Source organism: Plasmodium gonderi (genome assembly GCF_002157705.1).
Source record: "Plasmodium gonderi DNA, contig: Chr11, whole genome shotgun sequence".
Classification (NCBI taxonomy): Eukaryota; Apicomplexa; class Aconoidasida; order Haemosporida; family Plasmodiidae; genus Plasmodium; species Plasmodium gonderi.
This window is the reverse complement of record NW_021628936.1, coordinates 218,306-241,317: the sequence shown is the minus strand read 5'-3', so window position 1 is coordinate 241,317 and position 23,012 is coordinate 218,306. Positions and strand designations below refer to the sequence as shown.

Sequence of the window (23,012 nt, the reverse complement as noted above, 5' to 3'; positions counted from 1 at the left end):
CTGTATTAGTTCAAATGAAATAGTAATAACATGTAAAAAAAAAAATAGGGGAAAAAAGGGAAAAACTAGTACGAATGTCTAAATGGCATATATATGCCATCCCCCCCCCCCTTCGCAGAAAAGGTCGATGGATCTCAAACTACGAGTCTGTAGGTCACGTATCTACCCGCAGTTTCACTGGGCCTGATTATTTTAACAACCTAAGATATCGAGAGGGAAATGATACGAAAAAATAAATGTAGAAAAATGTGCAGGATTAAGTATGGTTAGGAAAAAAGAAAAAAAGGAAAAAAATATTTTTTTGAAACTAAGTTTGTTTTTTACCTGTCCCTTTGAAAGACCAAAATATCGACATACAGGATCCACATCTTGGATTTTTGGTAACTTGTTTTCTTTAATCTATAAATAAAGAAGTCAGTAAGGGTGTTAAAAATAGCGGGTACGTGTGCAGTCAGAAGGAGAGGGATTAAAATACTATCTGCCACTTTGCTTCAAAATATGTATAAACTAACTAATAACACAACGAGATAAGCATTTTTCCCCTTTTTGTAATATTGGATATCACTAGTGAGGTGTGGTACACATAGTACATAACAATAACACAAATTCATTTTATTCATACAATTAATTCATTATATATTTTCTCTTTTCTATGATTTCACTTTTTGCATTACTTTATATCTTTGTAGCAAATTTCTTTTTTCATCACTCGTAAGGGGGATATGCCTTGGAACCAACTCGTGCTCCGTTATATTAACCTGCAGAGGATTAAGTTGAAATTGTGTATGGTTGACATGTGACGAGATAATTGTATCTGCAACACTGGCCCTGTGAAATGGATCAACGTGCTTGTGAAAATTAAACATGATATTGTTGTTGTTGCTACTGATATTGCTCTACTACTGCTTTTCCTTTTGTTTTCATTTTGCTTACCAACAATTCCGTGTCCAAAAAATTTTCTATGATGTGTCTCGGGGCAGCTTCCTTAATTGCCTATAATGTTGCAATATAAAAATAGAGGTGGGGACAAGTAGAAGAAAAATATGTTATATTTCTTGCTTGTCAGAAAAAAAAAAAAAAAAAAAAACTTAATTTCATTGTTCTTAAATATATTACATCTCGAGCGAAGGGTGTTAATGTATTTTGAGTCACAAGAATTGCTCTTTGAATTGATTTTTCGTCCATTTTTTCTGTTAACCTATATGAATAAATTTTTTTTTTTTTTTTTTTTATATATATAATATAATAATGGGACGTGAAAATAGTCTGTTCATGTTTTCATGCACAAATACAAAGATGAAATGTACTTTACATATAGAGTATAGATCAGACATTAACAAATATTTATTTTCGTGTTTTTCGTATTACTCTCTCAATGGTTTAACTCCCGTTTTTTTAATTTCATCAGCGAAGTAAACTATTATTTTATTGTTCGGGTCACTTTTGTGGCTTGTTATAATAGTCATTCGAGATCGTCTACAAAAAGGAGCGGATGTAAGGGGTTTTATTTAATATGCACATCACTCGCGCAACATCTTATTAATTTAAATAAAAGAGAAAAAAGTGGAATATGTTTTCCACTTTGGAGACAATCCATTATATAGATACATATATATGTTCATGCATATATATATTTCATTACAATTTTTCATTTTCTTCGAATTGTTCCTTAAAGGCTGCGAAATTTTCAAGTTTCTCTCTTGGTGTTATTATATATCCCCTGTCCTCCAGCATCTCACAGCAGGTTTTTCTGCATTTGTAGAACCTTGTAGTGGGGTCTTCCATTTGGTTTGGTTCGCTTGTTATTTCTTGCGATATTATAAATTCGTTTTCTATACTTTTTTCACCCCTTTATTCTGCTTATTATTTGGTTTCGACGATATATCGTTGAATTAGGAAAAGTTAATAGAGTTACTATCCTTTTTGACAATGTTGAGATGATATGTGGAGGTGCACATTACAAATATGATGTTATTTTGTATAACTTTGTTTTGGAAAAAAATTTGTGTGCCCTTTCGTTATGAGCATTTTGCATTTAATTTTTTTTACAAGTATATTATTATTTCATAAGTGAAGCCTTTCAAAAACGTTCATATTTTTTTTTTAAAAAAGACGAATAAATCAAACTCGTTCAAGGTTTTGGCTTGAGCTATTGTTTATACTTCCATTGGTGGGAACATTCGTCATATAACATGATTAGTGCTCTCCCTTCCACAGTATTGATAATTTTAAATGGAAAAAAAAAAAAAGAAGTGAATTATATTCTATACATACATAAACGCTTGGTTGGTATATATATGTATACAATACATAAATAGAGGATTCATATTCATATGTTATGTAAGTTTTATTGGTTCTGTAAAATATGACATGTTATTATTTGGGTTGGGAAAAAATCTTCTCATTTTTGTTTTCAACAAGGGATTATTTTTATTTTTCAATCTATTCTTTTATTTTTATTTTTTTGTTGTATTTGTTCCATGCCTTTTTCCTCCTACAATAATAAGTTACCCTATTCTTGTAAGCACGTGACATATATGTTATTACATTTTTCTTTTTTCTTTAGTTATTTTATAATACTTTTGAAAAGTATTATATTTCACACTGGAATAAAGAAAAAAAAAAAAAAAAAAAAAATTTTTTAAAAAAAAAGAATGTGGCATATTAGCCAATAGTAAACAAATATATCATGCAAGAAAATTTGAAAAAAAAGTGCTGCCAGTATGGGATAAAATTTCAAGAATGGCAATTTTTAAGTGTTACTCCCCTGTGCCTCCAACTCGCCATTTGGACATTAATATATTGATGGGAGCACATTTATAAATATACAAGTTTAGCATTAAATACATTAATTATTAAAAAATGAGGGTGCTTTTTTTAATGATAAAATGTTAATAATGCGTTTTTACTCCCTCAGGGAAAAAAGGAAAAAAAAAAAAAAACTTGTTAATAATTATAAATTTTGTAGGAATAATATTTTGTTCTTTTTTAGTTTATAATTTTTTCTTATTTTTGGCTGTATTAAAAAATATGATCGATTACGTTGTAACATAAGCTTCAACATCATTAAAGGAGAAAAGAGGAAAAAAAAGAAAAAAAAAAATTTAGGCAATGATAAATAGGCTACGAAAAATGGGATACAAAGAACTGTAATACAAAGAATTGGGTTTAACAAATTGGATACAACAAATTGGGGAGATATGGTTACGGGGATGTTCAGCAGACATGAAACCGAGCGATACACAAAGCTGAGTAGGTCCGTAGTTTTATATATTTCTAATTTGTGCTCTTGTTATGTTTCTCTTCGTTGTAAATATGTATACATATATAGCACTAATGGGGATTAGCAAAAAAAAAAAAAAAAAATCATATGTATGGGAGTAGAGAATTGTAACTCCCATGCAAGGAAATACACTACCACCCGACTATGTTCTCCTCAATAATATTCATAATAAAATCAATGCCAATCTTTGAATAATTTAAGCACTTGATGTATCTAAGCTGCCCATTGCCATATTGACGAAACAGTTGTTGATAAGTTATTTGAATTTCTTCAAGCGTTTCTAAACAATCAGCAGAAAAAGATGGACATACGACATCAACGACATTGCATCCATCAGTGGACAGCTGTTTTAAAATATTTTCAATACATGGTTGTATCCATTTCTGACCTTCAATTTTTGACTGGAAAGCTAAAATATAATCATCTTTTTTAAGGTTTAATTTTTTAACCAATTGATTTGTACTTTCGATACAAAAAAAAGGATATAAATCTCCATCTTCAACTGTTTTAGTAGGTATGGAATGATAAGATATAATTAGTTTATTTCCTTTTCCATTTTTTTTCCAAAAATTTTGAATATTTTCAGTCATACTGTTTAGATATTTTTCATTAAAACAATATCCAGAGAGAAATCTCAACTCTGGGACGTTATTCCATCTTTTTAAATTCTCACTTATGCAATCAAGTGTGGAAGCAACTGTGCATTCAGCTGATTGGGGGTATAGTGGCAATACTAGTAGTTTGTTTATATTTTCATTTTTTAAATAATGTAATCCACTTTTTATAGATCTTTCTCCATATCTCATGCCATACGTAATTGCAACCTTATCTTTGTATCTGCAAATTTTCATGTGATTAGGGGGGGGTGGGGGTTGGGAAGGGATGGACTTTGTACATTCATAAGTCATGTTTTATTCCTTTACGATGAATTGAATAAAAATTTCTCCAGCACGAGGACCCCATCATCAAAAAGGAAGGAGACGGATAGAGTATATTTTGTATATTGGACATGTTCATGTGGATGCATCATTGTGTATGTTTTTTTTTTTTTTATTTTTCTTCTTATTTACTTTTCAAATAAACGCTCCTTTATCGCCAAGTATTGCTTATGCGTGTTCACGCACAAGGGGGAGCCTTCGTCTGTCCATACTTTTTTATATTTGGACAGAGATTTTCCTGCGAAGTAGTGTACATGTGGATGATTATAAAATTAAAGATGTAAATGTTTCCTAGATATCACTTTAGAGGCGTACAAAAATATTCTCGGTTGATGTATTAGATTATAGGACTCCTATAAAGGTATCTTTTTTTTTTTTTTTTTTTTTTTTTTTTTTCTTGTTACCACTGCGTAAGGGTAGTATTAATCCGTATAGGATGGGCAGCCATATAAATCGATTCAATTTGACAACTCTTGGGTCTCCCAGGAACTCTAAATTGGTGAAGGCCAGCAGGAAATAATAAAAAAAAAAGCAAAAAGATGATACGCTGTATCGCGCACGCGGTGAACAGCTTGCAATGCGTGAATACGTGAATATATGTATGTATGTATGTATGTATGAACGCACGTATGTTCTTTTTTTTTTTTTTTTTTTTTTTTTTTTTAAATGTAGCATTATATTCGAACGCACATCATCAGAACTATCTCAGTATGCGTTCTAATTCCCCCTTCTTTTTTCTCTCCATTTCCCCTTTTTTGTCTTTTTCTTACTAGCTAAATATTTGTACAGTGCCCAATAAGTTGGTTTCGCAGGGCTACCCAAATTTGTTATTAGTATCCCTATTTTATTACGCTGAAGGCTGTTTCCTATTTTATCTTTCGATATGGTTAAGTTGTTGCATTTTAGAAAGTCATCTATATTCATTTTTGTAAAAAGTACGTGATACAATGTTCATGTACCAATGTGTGCACATGAGAATTGGCATAACTATGGGGGCAAAAAGGATTTTTCCTTAAAAAATGCAAACCAATAAAAAATGACGCAATTTAAATTGTTGCCATTTAAAGTGTGCCAATTCAAATTATGGCGATGTAAAAAATTACCCCCCTCCTTGTAGTTGTCGCTAAAAGGATAATTTTCGATCGTAGTAAACAAACAACATTAAAAAAAATGAAATGCAGAAATTAGTTTAAAAAAAAAAAAAAAAAAATAATAATAAAATGAAAATAATTAAGGGATGAAGAAAATCCCTAAAAAATTACTCAAAAAGTTGTAAAATATGCAGATAAATGATAAAAACAGTATGTATATACTACATACACAGATAAGCACGTAAATTATTATGCTTAAATATCCATGTAACATAAAAATCATAGGCAAAAAAGAACAAACGTGTTAAGAGGCCACTTTTATTTTTTTGAAAGGCTGTAGCGCGGATCAGTTAAAGAAGAGAAAAGTACAAGATGAAGATTAATTTATTCGTAAGCAAAAATAATAAGATTAAGGAGGAGGTAGAACGGAGTGGTAGCACAAAAGGCACATCAACTGGTACATTGAAGAATAAGAAACATGGAGAATTTCGAATAAGGGACAATATTGGAAGGAATATAACCAACGAAACAAAAGCAAAAAATCAAGTAGGGAATTTTTTTTTTCCATCAGACGATGAGGATGAAGAACTATACGAGTTTGAAAACAACCAAAATAAAAAAATAACTGAAAAAAAAAATAAAGAAATCGAAAGAGAAATAAAAGAATATATATATGAACACGAAAACGTGGTGGAAACGAATCCAAGGAAAGGATTAAAAATATATCATGAGAACAAAAAAAAGAAAATTCAATACCTGGGTTATAGGGGTGATGAGTTGACAAAACTGAATGATGATGAATTAAGCGAACCTGGGGAGAAGAAAAAGAAGAAGAAGAAATCCATCCCAGATTGCGATGGCACGGATGAAAGGAAAAGTAAGTTCCCAAGTGATGAAAGAAGTGACAACAGTGGACGGAGGGGACAAAAACGCGATTTCGGAAGAGACAACGAAATGGGGAAAGATGAGGGGAAATTTTTTGATAAATGTAAAAATGGAAAGAAAAATAGAGAGAGAGAAATCGAGTTGGAAAAGGAAATTCGCATAGATGACATATTCAACAAGAAAGAAAATAATCAAAAGAACAAATCAAAATACATGGATGCACTGATTAATAGCGCCAAACGAAGAGAATTAGAAAAAGAAATTTTGATACAGAAAAAACTCCAAATAGACACTTCTAAGGAAGAAAAGGTTTTTATAACGAAAGCGTATAAAAAAAAAATGATGGAGAGGGAATTAATTATAAAGGATTTGAAAGAAGAACATTATCAGTTGAAAAATGAGGATAAGCAAACAAATTATAATTTGAATTTATTTCTGAAAAACATAAATGCACCATCAAATTATGATAGATCCAACAGAAGGCAGTATTATGAGAAGTGAAATATTGGAAGCAAATAAATTTCATTAGTAAGCTTTACATTTTCTATGATCTTTTTTTTTTTTTTTTTGTTTCTTAACAGAAATGATTGTAAATGGGGAAAGAGGGGGGGAGATGTTTTTCCGATTACTATTTTACTGTTGCATATGATGCGACATAGAAAAATATTTCCACAAGGAAAAAATTGCAAATACGTAAGAATTCAGTCGAAATGCAAAAATAGTTGAAAATGCTCATGCACACATATGAGGATGTGAGTAAGCATACATGAGATATATACATATCCTAACAGAATGAACTAACAAAACTTAAAAAAAAAAAAGAAAAAAAAGAAATCAGATAAGAAAAGTATTACTTCAACTACACATATTTCTCCCGTCCACTCGTATTTGAAATATAATAAAAAGAATCATTATTCTTTATTTTCTTTGTACAAAATTTTGACGAGAATATAATTTTTCCATGGACCTATTCTATACCCCAGTGGCTGAATCCGAACAATATCTCCAATCTTCGCTTCACTTTTTTCATCATGTGCCCAAATTTTTTTGGTATATCTGAAGGTCTTTTTATACCGAACAACATACATATATCTGTAAGAAATGTAATGTGCATATGTTTTTATGTGTAGAGGAAGAGGAGATAGAACCATGTGTGTAATGAATTTGGGCGATTTAAAATTCTAGGCCTTTTTTTTTTTTTTTTTTTTGTTATTTATATATAAGTGCATTTTATATATATATATATATATATATATATATATATATAGGGTTAAACCTTTACCATTTAACCACCATTACCCCGTTTGTAATTTTTTTTGTTTGCATACAAAAATGAAGTGCATATATTGATGGTCATATTTTTTTTCAAATATTTTTTTTTTTTTTTTTTTTTTTTTGCATGTGTCACATATTACTGTCTATTTATGTACTTTATATGATCTCGACATATTGATGGGTTAAGGTATTTAAGGTAATTGTAAATCATACGTATATCTATACTTTACGTATCTGTTTGTACACCTGGTTTATGCACCCTTGACCCACAAACAGTGGGTCCTCAAAATTTTGTCATGTGTATCGAACCTGTCACAAGCTACTCGTATACTTTTGGGATGTTTATCGTTAATAACATATCCGATCATTTCGTTATTTGCTAAATTATTTTTAATGACTTTAATGTGTTGAAAAAAAAAAAAAAAAAAAAAAAAGAGTAAAATAATGTGGTTTTAATATAAAAGAAAAATATCAATAAGAATACAGAATTAATAAGGCCGGACAATGAAGTTCATCATGTATTAAAAAGGAAATAATTAAAAATTAATGCTGTAATATATTGCTAGTAAATATAAAAAAAAAAAAATTCAATTATTAGTGATGAAAATTAATAATATAAAACATAAAAAATTGAAATAATTATTTTAAATTTTATCATTTTTTAAGCATATATCATAGATGTGTCCTTTTTTTTTTTTTTTTTTTTTGTGGTAGTGAATAAATTAAAAAAAAAAAAAAAAATTACATGTCCTCAAAAATCCAGCCGTCGCACGTTGCCAAGCCTTGTAATGCCAATATGAATATATATTACTTAGTTTTATCATTTTTTATTTTTCCCATTTGGAGTTATGCTTGCTTCCTGAGTTTCATGTAACACAGGGTGTATGCGCCGAGTTGGGTGTATGAATATGTTCCAATCGTTCGCACGATTGGGAATGTTCAGGCGAATGTTCATACGAATGTGCACACATATATGCGTATTTGCTTAAGCACACGTAGGTCGCTCAGGTTGTAACAAGACATGTGTCTGTCCATGAAACTTTCTGCACCATCACCCCGAATAAGTAACAACAATGCAATGTAAAACTTGGGTTTTATCTATGGTCGTCACTCTTTATTCAAATGATGCGAATTTGGGGTGTGGAGGCGTTTCGATGGTGGATCAAGTTGTTCATCTAATGGGGAATGAAAAACGACACCCTTTCTCTCTCTCTCTCTCTCTCTATATATATATATATATATATATATATGAACATATCTATTTACATACATATATGTGCGCTTCTTACTTTTCACTTTCTTTTTAAAACATTTCCCATTTCGCCGAAATGCAATTTGCAAAAAGAGTAAAAAAGGGAGAAGTTAACAAAACATAAAAATGAGTGATCTCTCATATGGGCGAATGTAAAATGTAGAAAAATGAGAGAAACGCAAAGATGTGTCAAGCTCAAATGAAGAGTCCACCCAAAAGGCACTTTATACTGCTTCAAAAGAAGAAGAAAAAAAAAAAAAAATAAAATAAGGTAAATACATGTATGAGTTGTTGGCCACTTTTAGGAGCACAACAGTTAAAAAAAAAAAAAAAAAAAAATCTAAATACATATATATACGCAAATAAATGCATTTGTGTCGAAAACTAATTGCTAAAGTTCCTCCTAAAAAAAATGGATACTTCTAAATGATAGGAAGCAGCCATTTGCCTCCAGTATGGATGCTTTTATTTTTTATTTTTTTTTTTTATTATTATATATTTAGTAATGCGTGTATGGAGATGTAGTAGCATATATATGAATTCATATATGTTTTATGTTATATGAAATTATAAAGAAATGCCAGTATACACAGTATGGAAGATAACTTTCCTTTTTTATAAATTTTAATTTTAACCAAAATAATGCTTATGCAATTATTATATCTTAACATAAAATTTTCACTTTAATTTATTCCTGTTAAAGTTTATCCTTTTAAAATTTAACTATTTTTTGTGTAAAAGGGGCTATGTTAGCTTTTTTTATTGTGGATAAATAAAATCACCGTTTTTCCTCTTTTTTTTTTTTTTTTTTTTCTACTTTTACTTCCATATATATAAATTAGTACAAAATGTTTTACCCAGGAATGTTCAGAGAAAAACCGAAGGATATAATTTCGGACAAGTGGAAAATCATATTAAGAGTTTCTAGCTTTCTTGTGTCATGCTATTTGATATGCTTTCACGGGGACCTTTTTGATATACCAGAAAATAACAAGTTGTCGTAAGATATTTGTTTCACCCAAGTGGATTGTGAACAAGAGTGACGGATGTAGTTAAAAATTGGAAGAAGCGTAATTATTTTGGGATGAAGATCTAAAGTGCCAAGGTCATGGATGGATATAGTCAATTTGATTGGTTTACATATGTGTCTGGATATCCGTATGCATCGATTAAACTGTTTTCACTGAATACATGTGTGTCACATGTGAATGTTATTTTGTGCTGCATTTATTTTTTTGCTGTACCAAAGGTTGTATATACTTCACGTTTCACACGTTTTTAATATCCATATGCTCTTTTTTTTTTTTTTTTTTTCATTTTCGAGACTATATTACATCTCTTTCTCTTTTAAATAACATAACAATCTGAATTAAAACAATAATTTCATTTTTTTTTAAAAAAAATTATATACATATTGGCTGTTTTTTTTTTTTTTTTTTTTTTCTAAATGGGTGAAAAATGAGTCTATTCATTTTATGAATTATAATATGGTGGATAAGAAAGAAGAGGGAAACATTGATAAACAGGGGTTATGTTTAATTGATGGGTATAAAAAATGCAAATGAGAAAAAAGAGAAGAGAATATATTTTTTTTTTTTACCCATAACCGAATTAAACACTTTACGTAAAATTCAACACACACATGCAACCAGTTGTAAAAGAGTGATAGGATATAAATAAAATGAAAAGGACATGTGTGTGTGCGGGTCGGGAAGCGGAATAGGTGGGAAAAACGTACAAGACTTGTAAAACTGACACCTATATGTAATGTTTACACATAATGGATGGGGGTAAAACAAGTTAAATTTTATCATTTGTGATGCAGAAAAAGAAGAAGAAGAAAAAAAAAAAAAGCAATTAAAACTTAAAAAAGGGTTTTAATATTTAAAAAAAAAAAAAAAAAAAAAAAAGTAATAAATTCTGTAGATAATGTGGTGTCCAATTAGTACGAAATGCATGACAAAACGAGGTGCTAATATAGCACCCTACCCCCACTTTTAACCGATTTACAAATAAAGAAAAAATAACTTCAAGGTAAATAGAATAGCACCTACTGTATATATAAATAATAACAAATCTTTATTAGTGCCGTAATGGTTCTGCAAATGGTTAGAAAAATCTGTAATTCTTGACGCACTGAAAAAAAAACACGTAGAGTTCATCATAACTTCTGTTTGATAACAAACCTTCGTTCAATTTTTCATACATATACTTAGAAATACCTTTGTAAATCCTCTTTGCATCAGATCGTTTAAGTCTTTCAATGATGGCTACAACATCGAAGTGTAAAGATTGCGCCAACTTTATAAAATGCTTATGGTAGAAAAAAACCTGCAATTTTTTAATTTTTTCTGTAATAACATGGAAGGAATAGTATAAATATAAAATTCTGGGGCTACTAAACATAGTCAATAAATTTCTATACTTGACATAAAATCCAAATAAGAAAATATTTTCGGAATAATAAATTTTTTTGTCATCACATGTTAGCAGTGCTCGAATTACATATTTATAGAAATTTAGAGAAAAGGTGAATATAAAATTATTAATTAATTTTTTCTTTAAAACTTTCCTTACATTTTGCAAGTTTCTAGATACTTTTTTAAAATATAAAATATACTTGTCTTTAAAAAAAAAATAATTACATATACAAAAAAGATCTTTCGGGATCTTAAACGTTTTCGTTATTATTTTCAATTTTTTTAACAATTCATAATCTTTTTTCAAAGCTTCAAAAATAGACTTTATGTTTATTCTGTATTCGAGTATCCTCATGCAGTCGTCGCAAAATATGTGGGTTTTTCTTACAGCTAAAAATTCTTCTCTTATTTCAATAGATGTTTCGTTAAATTGATTATGCGGATATCCATCGTTCGTAACTCTCAACGAAATACCATCAAATGTACTTCCTCCACCCCACGACGTCCCACCATTTGTGCCACTCCAATCGATTGAGTCGTTCGTGCTGCTCGTGTCCTTCAGTTCGACTGCACCGTTCGTGTCGCTCAATTCGATTGCTCCGTTCGTGTCCTTCAACGAAAGACTATTAATACTTCCACACCACGAAAGGGCATATGAGTTATTTTCCTTGATCATGTTATTGTTCCAATCATCAAAAGCTTCCTTATCTATAATGGACACACGATCAAGCTCATAGATATCCTCCGTAAAATCATGGCTTATTTTTTTTCTTTTCTGAGGGTGCTCCTTACACTCATCATTTGTTTTATCATTTCGTTTCCCTTGAGTAATCATTTCTTCTCGCTCGTCTGTTTTGCCTGGTTCGTCTGTTTTGCCTGGTTCGTCTGTTTTGCCTGGTTCGTCTGTTTTGCCTGGTTCGTCTGTTTTGTCTGGTTCGTCTGGTTCGTCTGGTTCGTCTGGTTCGTCTGGGGTGATCTGAGTTTCTCCCTTATGTGAAGAAAATTTGATTTCACCAGATTTTATAATATTATTAAAATAATTTAAAAGCAATTTATTTGATATAGATAAATTAATTTTTTCGGAAAATACACACAGGGAATCTCTATCTACCTTCTGGTGGCAAAATACACAAATTGAATTTAAACATAATTGAAAATATATAGAAACCCAAGGTACATCAAAAATAGTATAAAATTTGTTATTTATTTTAAAAATTTGAAACATATCAAATCGCTTTCTATTATTTTTATATACTGGTTCATTAATATTTATTTTTAAAAATCCATTCTTGAACCTCTTTCTCAAATCTATTATTTCGTTCTGTAGATGTATGTACAGCCAGATTTTTCTGAATCGTTTAATTCCATTCATTTGCGGGTTTATATTATACGTGGAATTTTTATTTTTTCTATAAAAATCGATATTCAGGTATTTCTTAATTACTCTCATATATTGGACTTTTTTTACATTAATTTGATAACAATTTTTAAATATATTCCTTTTTAATTTTATCCTTTGCCTTTTTTTCCCTCCTCCCTCTTCTTCTCCATTTTCCTCAGCATTCTTACATGGATCCATTACTGCGTGTGGCATTATATGTTCATGATTTGATTCCACAATTGGAGGTTCCTCCCTGAGGGTTCCATTTATTCGATTCATTCTTAGGACTGTATTCCTTTGAGCATAGCTTTCTAAATTCTCATCATGATCTTCATCATATGTTATCAAATCAATTATTTGATTGGGATCAACTCCATAGTTCCGTTCGTTTTCAACATCTATGTGTCTCATTACAGGGGATGCATTTCCATTATTCAAAGTTTGATATCCATCACGGGCTTCATTTTCCCCATAAGTCCTACTACGACTACTATTGTGATTTGCATTTCCGTTCGATTTACTTGCAAGTGATGATGATATTGGTTCTTCTGTTGAATCTTCACCTGCATATTCCTTGTCCATCAATATGGCCAAGCATTCATTCATAAAATACAAGTTCGTTTTTACATTTATTCTTAGTGATATAATTAAATTTTGAATTTCTAATATGGTTAAAAACTCAGTTATTTTTATTATGATAATTTCATTGTGCAGTAAATCTTTTATATTCATCTCTTCTGTGAGTTTGTATTCGAAAAAGGATTTTTTCTTGAATGCACAGTTGTATGTTATGCATATTACGCAGCACGGGGTACGGAAGTATGCTTTTAACATATGTTAATTGTGTATATATGTTTTTAACATGTATACATATTCATTTATATATATATGGTTCATCGTTCTGTGCATTCCAGCTAGATTTGCAGAAATACAAAGTTCCAAAAAAATTAATCGTATCATTTCTTTTCCTATTTAAAATGCTTGATGCGAACACTAAAAATTATTTCTTAATTCTTAGCTCTCTTTCTTGTTTTTACGTGATTTGACTTTGTTTCTTCCTTCCCCATGATACATCATGATATATATATGGTTTTATTAAACCAGCTTGATGTTTTTATTCCTTTATGTTTGACAAGTATGGATAAAAAACAAAACAAAACAAAACAAAGGAACCTTTTTCAAAGCAGTGATGAAAAATATTAATAAGGGATGATGATAATTCAAATGATTAGGGGATAATAATAAATATATAAGTCTCTTGTTCCCCTTCTTTGTAAAGCTGATTTAATGGGCCATGGGGCGTTCAGACAGTTCGGTAGATTTTTGAATAAAAAATGCCATTATATATAAGGAGTAACGTAAAAATATATATATATATATATGTACGTTTGTAGATATATATTTTTATCTTAAGTTGCGCGCGTCCTTGTAGACTCAAAAATAAAGCAAAATAAAGAAAGAAAAATAAAGAAGTGAAATGATGATACTAAACATGTAGTGAAACCAAAACACGTAATTATTTATTTTTATTTTATTTTTTTTTTTTATTTCATATGATGCGATTTTATGTGATTTTTTTTTTTTTTTTTTATGGTCAATATTGGGGGCAGGGGAAAATCCCCTCTTTAATTTAGAGAAAGATGAGTGCTATTTTAATATATGAGTGTAAATAATACAACATTTAATCATTTTTTTTTTCCTTCCTTTTCTGTGTTTTCTTTCCTATTTTGTAACTCCATATTGTCACAACGTTTTAGCTAAAACAAAAAAAAAAAAAATGTAATATATTATTGCAAGAAAAAGAAAAGTTTTAAGAACAAAATTGTTGTTTGAAATTTTGACTTAACGGAGAATTAAGAAAAATAATAAAACGTAAAAAATTCCATCTCATTGGAAGAAACATTATTTCAATTTTGCAAGTATAATGAATGGGGGTAAACAAAGTAGGATACATTGAAGAAATTACTTAGGATGTAACAATATATTTTTTGGGGGTTGAGCGATGATGGTGGTTTACATAAAAAAAAAAAAAAAAAAAAATTTGCTTAACAAATGAGTAAAGGAATTATTATATACATTTTAACGTATACAAGCATATGGATATATCCAATACAAGCTAAAAGCATATATATGTTTGCGAAGCACTGATCCTGTAGGGTTGCTTCAAAAACTTAATAATATTTCAGTCGCACGTAGCAGCTGAACCCTGTGAACTGTTATAAGGGTCCAATTTTAAAATGTTTCCAAGTAATAAAAAAAGATGTATTGGAACATTGGGTATATATGCAAAACTGAAAACCATATATTATTACTTCATATCACATGAAGACAATTTTTTAGAGGAAATGTTACAAAAAGGGTAAATTTTTAAATACCTTTTTTTGAAGTTCAAGGTAACCACCTTTCATATTGTACGTATAAATGTGCTTATCCTGAAATTCAGATTTATTATGATTTTCTAGCTTTGTGGGAAAATTGAGGATAGAGTTGGATGAAGATAAGTGAGGAATGGTTGAGGTATTGTTCTTTTTAGTCGGATTAACTAAAAAAAGATTATTAAAACATTTGGCAATTTTTAAAGAATCAATACCCCTTCTGCAAATAACAATGATAACTATATTTCCCTTCTGTCTTGTTATTTCTAGTTTTTCCAAAATTAGCTGATTAAGCTTATTTGAATTATTAGCACAATCATTTATGGATTCCATGATGTCGTAGTAACTCCATTTGATCGAATTTTTTAATCCATATACATTGGTGTTGTTATGTTTTCTTATATCTAAAATGCATAAATAGTTTACTGGAAATTGAAAAAAGGAGAAATTATTGTTTAAAATTTCCATAAAATCGGGAATGTATATGTCATATTGGTAGGTGTTCATAACTTTACTGCTGGGGCAAGGAGATTTGTTGCCCTTGCAAATGTCATTACTGCTGCAGTTCTGAGCATCATCACTAGTACCATACTTAATGCAATTTTCAGTGCCATCGTTAATACTACTTTCAGTAGCATCCCCATTATTATCGCTAACCCCAGCACCGTAATTATTGTTCAGAATGAAATGGAGCATCTTATCAAAATTATTCCATGCACAAATACAATTTTTATTTTTATGATTCATGTTTAACGTTTCAAAGGGTCTTTTACTGGATAAACTATTAAATGTTAAAAAATTTTGTAATATTTGTTTATCCAAATTTGTGGCCAATTTAATAACTTCATTGGCTTGTAAAATTCCAATAACTCCTGTAACGGTTGAAAGAATTCCATTTTCATCACAATTATTACTTTCTGTATGATTATTAAAATTTTTTAAGCATCTGTAACAATTCGAAGTGTCTTCAGTCATATTGAAAACGTTTAGTTGTCCATATAACCCTAATGCACTTCCAAATATTAATTTTTTTTTGTATAAAATACATAAATCATTAATTAAAAATCGTGTACTAATATTATCTGTACAATCAACAATAATGTCGTAATTTTTAACTATTTGTAGACCTTTCATTTTGTTCAAATAAAATGGGTAGCATTTTATATTCGCATCATCATCTCCCATGTTTTTTACTGTTAATTTAGCTGATAAAGTTTTATTCATCCCAATGTGTTTTTCCATATGTATTATTTGTCTTTGTAAATTTGATTTTTCCACTTTGTCACCATCAACTAGGCCAATTTCTTTAAAACCAAATTTGCTTAAGTAAAAACATGCAGGAGAGCCTAATCCTCCTAAACCAATAATTAAAACTTTTGTTTTGAAAATTTTTTCAAGAGAATCAGATGGAATATCATTTATGTTTATATATTTCCCATACTTATCAATAGTTCCTTTATCAAAATTCTCATAAAATAACTCTTTTTCTATTTTTTCCACATTTTTATAATCATATAATGAAAAAATAAATGGATATAAAATTGTCTCCACCTTGGAACATATCACATCCAGGATTTCATTCATTTTTTTTTTTTCCCTATTTCCCCATTTAGCTATCTTTTTTATGTAAAACCCCAGAAGAAAGCATAGCCCGTACTTGATGAAATCTTTGTTTATAAAATGTGCCATTTTGGTTACATGAATTGTAAGCAAAAAAAAAAAAAAAAAAAAAAAAAAAAAAACACTAAGAAGAGAGTTTGTGTGTGGATGGTTAAAAATGATTTTGAGTGCCAGGCACAACGGGTTATGCCGAAATAGACTATACACACAGGGTCGGTATCCCCTTGTGTGGGGTCTTAATACATGAGAAAAACCATACGTGCAAAAATGGGGTAAAAAATGTAGAAACAAATGAACATAAGAATCCGAACACACGTATCAAATACAACTGTTTCCAAAAATGTGTAAAGGACAAAATAGATTACATCGTAGCCAGTAGATTAAAAAAAAAAAAAAAAAGCAGTTATATGAGGCTTAACAAAAATGGTTCGGAAATTTTGACGAGCGCTAAAATGAAACAATGATATAAAAATAAAACGAAGATATGGTAAAAAAAAAGGTTAATGGGTGGGGGAGGGAGATTAAATTTGTATATAATTTGGGCACTAAGAAAAATAATTAAATATATGAAATTAAAATAAATAAAAGTAAAACAAATAAGTAGGTAAAAGTAAAACAAATAAAAGAAAAAAAAAATAAGTAGGCAAAAGTTAAATAATAAAAGAAAGGTTATCTAGGCGAAGGCAATGTATTCTTTTTCTCCCAACGCACTTGAAAATCGTAAAACAATACATTCACAACAAAAGTGCAGAGGGATCTTCCTCAAATGGGGATAATTTAGATGGTCCTCATAAATGGATAAAGAAATGGAGAACACAAATATGTAACTTCAAGTGATATTAGCGAGTATAAGCATGTAAACCTGTCACATTACGCATTGGAGCATGCAGTACTTAATTATTCATGAATGGAGAGCATATATGCTTATATGGTGTTCATGAAATTGTGCTACTCCCACTGTATATACAAAAATTTAATAACCAAAATTGGTTCTCAAGTAATATTCATTTCGAGAGAAGGAAAAAAAAAAAAAAAAAAAAGTTTGCGTGTTAATCAGAATAACTTTAATAAGAAATAGAAAAATGAAGATTATACACAAGCACGAAAAGATACTACCCTGGCTTCGATGTTTTTCCACATTGAATAAACAAAAGGTAAGCTTTTTAAAACTATGCATTTAGACGGTTTAAAATAGTATGTTCATAAGATGGTTCACTATATACACAACTAATCGTATAAGATAAAAAAATGTAAAAAAAAAAAAAAATATTACCATGCTTACAGTACACGTAGGATATATTATACACCTACTTATTGGAAATAATTTTGTTGATTATTAGTCCTGACATAGACTTGTGCCATTCATTGTATGTGCGTACGTTATTCTTGTTCAAACATTTCAATCCTTTTTGTTACACTGAGCTGTTTAGCACAACGAATTATTAGACTCTTTCATTTTTTTTTTTTTTTTTTTTTTTTTTTTTACATTACCTATGTTGCATTAATATTATTACCCATTGATTCGAAGGAAGAAGTGAAGAAAACCATTTTGTATAACGTACATAAGAAGAACAATGCAATTTTTAAAATTCATAGTAATTACTATATTCCAAATGAATACAAAAATTGCACATTAATAACATCCCATTTACATACAAGATCGAGTTGCTCTCTTTTTGATTATACATATAGACCAATTTTAAAAATAAGTGGATCAGATAAAATACACTTTTTGGAAAAATATGTAGGCAGCGATATCAAAGGGTTATGGGAAAATGAATGTAGAATAAGTTTATTATTAAATGAAAAAGGTGGAATTATAGATGACATAACTATTATATTAAGGGAAAACCATTTGTTAATATATTTGAATATACAATGTAAGAATAAAGTTTTTAAATATTTAAATGAAAAACTTTTAGAAAATACAAAATTAGATGTAAAAATAGAAGAATACACTTCTCATAGTTCTATATGTATACAAGGTAGTAAATCTGTTAATGTACTGAACGAAATCATAGGGGATGATATAAATTTAGAAAACTGTAGCTTTATGTCTAGTAATATAGCCACATTAAATAGAATAGACGACTGTTTATTAAATAGATACACATGTACAGGTGAAGATGGTTTTGACATATTAGTACCGAATAAATATGTGGAAAATTTGTATGAATGTATTCTTAGCAATTCTTTAGTTAAACCAGGAGGATTAGAAGTTCAGAATACCTTGAGATTAGAAAGTGGATTTTGTGTTTATGGAAAAGACATTAATGAAAGTTTTACTCCCATTGAATCGAATTATAAATGGGTTTTAGGACAAAGAAGATTAAAAGAGTTAGATTTCAATGGTGCACATATTATAATGAACCAAATTAAAAATGGCACAAAAATTAAAAGAGTTGGATTAATTATAAATTCTCCTATTGTTCCTAAGGAAAATTCTAAAATATATGCCCATGAAAATATAGATCAAGAAATAGGGTATATAACGAGTAGCGTATTTTCACCCTTACTGCAGAAACCAATAGCCATGGGTTATATAAAGACGGAACATTCTACTATTAGCAATCTTATAAAGGTGGAATGTCTAAACAAGTTGGAAAACGCTCAAATTACCAAAATGCCATTTGTCCCATTGTCAATATATAAAATGTGAAAAGTATTTTACCTTGTAAGAAATGGAATACTTTATGGAACTTCTGAGAAACCTTTCCATATTTGCGCGTATGAGAATTCGTGGGCACCACACAGTAGTACATTTTAAGCACAAGCATGTGTACAGAAATTTGGATAACACATTTTTATGAATGTATCTAATTACTTCTTTGTATTCAGGATAGTATACATATTCCCCAATGCATCCCACAAAATTTTTAATTCACTTGTTGAAGATTCAGATCAACCTCCCACTAGGCAACGATCTGCAGCAATGTTACATATAAAAATGTACTTATATACATATACATATATATTCCATTTTTTGGCCTTCTTTTTTTTGTAATATTTTTTTTTCAGTTAAAATTTCCCTTATATTATATGCAATTTTATGTCATTTTTCATAATTTGCTTTTGCACACATAAGCCAATCTTCTTTTGTTTTAAATTTCCACATGGAGTCTCTCACAAAAATGAGACCAAAGATTTTGTATTGAGTCATTACTGCATATATACGTAAACATCATATGTGTGTGGTCATTCGTCTTTAATTCATTGATGTGTATATGAATAGCATTACATAAATACTTAAAGTACATCAATGAGCGAATTCTTTGCACACCGTTGTTTCTATGGAATTTTGTATGACCAAATTTGGATTTTTTTTTTTTTTTTTTTGGAAAAATTTTATTGCTTTTCTAGCTATTTTTAGTTTTTTTACAATTATATTTTCACCTTACAACATGTAAAAAAAAAAAAAAAAAAAAAAAACTAGCTAACTGAAAAAAAAAAAGAAAAGAAAACATTTAAAATTTCACTTTTTTGCAGGAAAAGTCCCATAAATGCATTATTTCCATTACAACGCTTTTTTATATATTGCACACAAGTATTCTCATTACACATGGACAATTTGAGTGAAAGCAATAATTCGACTTATTCCTTTTTTTATAAAAATTTGTCTGTTACGGGGTTTTATGAAGAGAATGCTCTGTTTATGACTGTTAAGGAACTATTTGATAATTCTATTGATGCTCTATCTGGTGTAAAGGGTAAAGGAAAAGAGGTGCAAATTTCAATAAGGGAACACGACAGGAATTTGTCTCTTTATGAAATAATATGTCGAGATAATGGAGAAGGTACTGAAATTAAAGATTTAGAAAAATTCTCTGAGATGTTTTTAACATCAAAAGATAACAGTAAAACAAGTGGGAAATTTGGTATTGGGTTGAAAACAATATTGCTTTATTCGTTCAAAACAGCTTACGGATTTTTGCACTTAAAAGTAAGGGTAGAAGAAAATAAAATATGGGATTTTATGCTAGTAATTGACAAGGATTTAAGTCATACCTTTGTGCAGAATTTTAAGGAATACATGGATAAAGAATGGACGTGGTCCATAGAAATATCAGTCATTTTAAAAATTAATAATGCGTGTAATATATACGATAAGAGAATCTCTTTTTATATGAAATTAACCCTTTTGTGGAAGAAGGATATAAATATTAAGTGTTGTTATGACAATGTTGAAGAGTTTACACACACATGTGAAGAACATCATTCCAATGATGATGAACACTTTTTGTTAGACTCATTAGTAGATAATTGTACAAGTATGATATTCAGAAAAAATCATCTTACTTCATACAATTTTAACGTAAACACATACATAAACGTCAGAAAATCAGGAAAATTCGATGAGAACGGGATGAGAATTAATACTGGACATATTTATTTAATTCGTTATGTGAATTCCATGCCCCTTTTAGGAAACACCGCAACTGATTGTTCCATAACTAAAAGCTTTGCGTAAGTCAAGAAAGAGAATCTGAAACACGTTGAAATTTTTGTGAACAACTTGCATCATATATTTTTATAGACAAGTTCATTCGATTTACGTTCGTCCCCCTCGGAGCCATTCATTCGTTAATATGTTAATGCGTTTGTTATGATTTTTTCTAACTCAGGAATTTTCTGAAGTTATATGGTCCTCAATTTGGAATGGAGCTTTTTACCGTGATAACTTTTTTATTTTATTTTATTTTTGGGCATATGTATATTTTTATGCATGAGTATAATTCTTCTTATCCGTATGCAAGTGAAAAATATAACTTTTTTCCCTGGACAAAATAGGTTGGAAACCTCGAGGAAATATATTCAGAAGAACCAATTAATCTAGAATGTTTTAAAGATTTAAACGAAGTAATTAACTTCTCATTCCAGTATTGTTTCTCCTCAAATGCAGATTGTTTTGTCTTCTTGATGTGTGTCATTTTGTTTTATCGCCTCAGATAGGTCACATGTTTCGTGTTAAGAAGTCGGAGAAGTCTACATGGAATATAATAGTCCTAGTAAATAAATAAATATAAGCACATGCATGTACAAATATATAACTAAATACATGCATAAATAAATAGAATAAAAGGATAACATGGAATAGAACGATTTATAGACAAGTTATATGCTCGTTTCTTCTTATCATCAGGGAATCGACGTTCGAGGGAGTGATATATCTTTTGCCAATTTAACCAAAACCTGCATAAATGTACCTTTGCTTAGTTGTTTTCGCATTTCGTTGATGAAAAGCTTGATCACATTTCGAAATAGCTGTGTTTATGTATTTATTTTGTCTTAGCTGTTTGTTTTTGTTTATTTTGTCTTAGCTGTTTGTTTTGTTATTTTTGTCTTAGTTGTTTGTTTTTTTTATTTTACCTACATATTTTACCTACATACTTTACCTACATATTTTACCTACATAATTTACCTACTTATTTTGTCTACTTATTTTTTTTTATTAAGGAAGGAAAAGCTCTTTCCAGTTTAATAAGCAAATGTACACTTGGATTGTTCAATAGCATAAAAATGCAGCTTCCCGATGAGTTTGAGAGTTTGTCGGACTATCAAGTGAGGCGCAAGGGAGACTGATTTTTCCAAACGTGGAATATACAATATGAATATACATAACATAACGTACAAAAGTAGCAGTTTTTTTTTTTCTTTTTTTTTTTTTTAATATTTCCATTCCACCTTTTTTTCATTCTCCATATGATCAATCTGGGACAGTTGAGACAAGCTTTAGACATATATGGTGTCCAGTTAGCTTCATCATTGAGTAAAATCATTTTGAAAGGAAGAGATGAATTTAAAAATAAGGTTCTTTTTCTATTAAATGAAAAAAGAAAGGATAGTAATAATAGAAATTCAGAGATAGATAAAGAAGGAAGTACCATACTTAATAATTCAAGTGAGAAGGAGCTAATGGATGAGTTGTATTATCATATTAGGTGGGTGAAAAAACCGTACAAGTAAATATGCATCTATTGGTGTGTGTATGTGGTGGCACTGAAAGCTTATTAGCACTTTATTTTTTTAGGACAAAAAAAAAAAAAAAAAAAAAGAACTATTATGCGTATATTTTTTGCACATTTTTATCTTTTTAACAAAATTTAATTGATCCATAGAGTTTTAAACAATGCATATTATATAAAACATTTTCATAAAAAAAAAAAAAATGTTGTTACATAAAAATTTGATATGTTTTGCTTGATTAAAGTAAATCACATGAAAAATTTTAATATTGTGTGTTTGAACATAAAATTATAGGGAAAAGGTTCTAAGTGATGAAAAAGGGTATAATAATGTAAATGTTAATGTAAGTAGCTATTCTTCCGGAGAATCAAATGTATCAAGTTATGAAGATGGCGACAGGGATGATGAGGAAAACTACGAAGACATATAGTGTAAGTATCCTTGGGATAAGGAACAAATTAAGATAAGATGAAAACAGCGGTTCCAAAAAAAAAAAAAAAAAAAAAAAAAGGCATGAAAAAAAAGGAA

At 29.4% G+C, this 23,012-nt stretch overlaps 9 protein-coding genes across 9 annotated transcripts; 4 read left to right on the top strand and 5 right to left on the bottom strand.

Moving 5' to 3' along the window:
• Positions 1-134: 134 nt before the first annotated feature.
• Positions 135-1,785, bottom strand: PGO_110590 (DNA-directed RNA polymerase II 23 kDa polypeptide; the record flags this gene model as incomplete). The annotated part of the gene is made up of 7 exons (XM_028688398.1): positions 135-200; positions 325-399; positions 675-758; positions 934-993; positions 1,117-1,198; positions 1,369-1,476; positions 1,643-1,785. The coding sequence occupies 7 exons, from the start codon at positions 1,783-1,785 to the stop codon at positions 135-137; spliced, it is 618 nt and encodes a 205-aa protein (XP_028544199.1).
• A 1,629-nt stretch (positions 1,786-3,414) lies between these two features.
• Positions 3,415-5,145, bottom strand: PGO_110580 (ferrochelatase; the record flags this gene model as incomplete). The annotated part of the gene is made up of 4 exons (XM_028688397.1): positions 3,415-4,120; positions 4,354-4,459; positions 4,626-4,712; positions 4,992-5,145. The coding sequence occupies 4 exons, from the start codon at positions 5,143-5,145 to the stop codon at positions 3,415-3,417; spliced, it is 1,053 nt and encodes a 350-aa protein (XP_028544198.1).
• Positions 5,146-5,684: 539 nt separating this feature from the next.
• PGO_110570 (hypothetical protein, conserved) lies at positions 5,685-6,698 on the top strand (the record flags this gene model as incomplete). The annotated part of the gene is made up of 1 exon (XM_028688396.1): positions 5,685-6,698. The coding sequence occupies one exon, from the start codon at positions 5,685-5,687 to the stop codon at positions 6,696-6,698; it is 1,014 nt and encodes a 337-aa protein (XP_028544197.1).
• A 410-nt stretch (positions 6,699-7,108) lies between these two features.
• On the bottom strand, positions 7,109-8,296 carry PGO_110560 (50S ribosomal protein L17; the record flags this gene model as incomplete). Its single annotated transcript, XM_028688395.1, has 3 exons — positions 7,109-7,289; positions 7,782-7,869; positions 8,218-8,296. 3 exons carry the CDS (start codon positions 8,294-8,296, stop codon positions 7,109-7,111), a joined length of 348 nt encoding a protein of 115 aa, XP_028544196.1.
• A 1,276-nt stretch (positions 8,297-9,572) lies between these two features.
• On the top strand, positions 9,573-9,728 carry PGO_110550 (hypothetical protein, conserved; the record flags this gene model as incomplete). Its single annotated transcript, XM_028688394.1, has 1 exon — positions 9,573-9,728. One exon carries the CDS (start codon positions 9,573-9,575, stop codon positions 9,726-9,728), a length of 156 nt encoding a protein of 51 aa, XP_028544195.1.
• A 1,105-nt stretch (positions 9,729-10,833) lies between these two features.
• Positions 10,834-13,257, bottom strand: PGO_110540 (hypothetical protein, conserved; the record flags this gene model as incomplete). The annotated part of the gene is made up of 1 exon (XM_028688393.1): positions 10,834-13,257. The coding sequence occupies one exon, from the start codon at positions 13,255-13,257 to the stop codon at positions 10,834-10,836; it is 2,424 nt and encodes an 807-aa protein (XP_028544194.1).
• A 1,616-nt stretch (positions 13,258-14,873) lies between these two features.
• On the bottom strand, positions 14,874-16,589 carry PGO_110530 (ubiquitin-activating enzyme; the record flags this gene model as incomplete). Its single annotated transcript, XM_028688392.1, has 1 exon — positions 14,874-16,589. The coding sequence occupies one exon, from the start codon at positions 16,587-16,589 to the stop codon at positions 14,874-14,876; it is 1,716 nt and encodes a 571-aa protein (XP_028544193.1).
• A 1,013-nt stretch (positions 16,590-17,602) lies between these two features.
• Positions 17,603-19,179, top strand: PGO_110520 (glycine cleavage system T protein; the record flags this gene model as incomplete). Its single annotated transcript, XM_028688391.1, has 2 exons — positions 17,603-17,674; positions 18,049-19,179. The coding sequence occupies 2 exons, from the start codon at positions 17,603-17,605 to the stop codon at positions 19,177-19,179; spliced, it is 1,203 nt and encodes a 400-aa protein (XP_028544192.1).
• A 900-nt stretch (positions 19,180-20,079) lies between these two features.
• Positions 20,080-22,914, top strand: PGO_110510 (hypothetical protein, conserved; the record flags this gene model as incomplete). Its single annotated transcript, XM_028688390.1, has 8 exons — positions 20,080-20,984; positions 21,143-21,191; positions 21,309-21,377; positions 21,467-21,526; positions 21,661-21,720; positions 21,975-22,079; positions 22,239-22,459; positions 22,779-22,914. 8 exons carry the CDS (start codon positions 20,080-20,082, stop codon positions 22,912-22,914), a joined length of 1,605 nt encoding a protein of 534 aa, XP_028544191.1.
• Between the last annotated feature and the right edge of the window lie 98 nt (positions 22,915-23,012).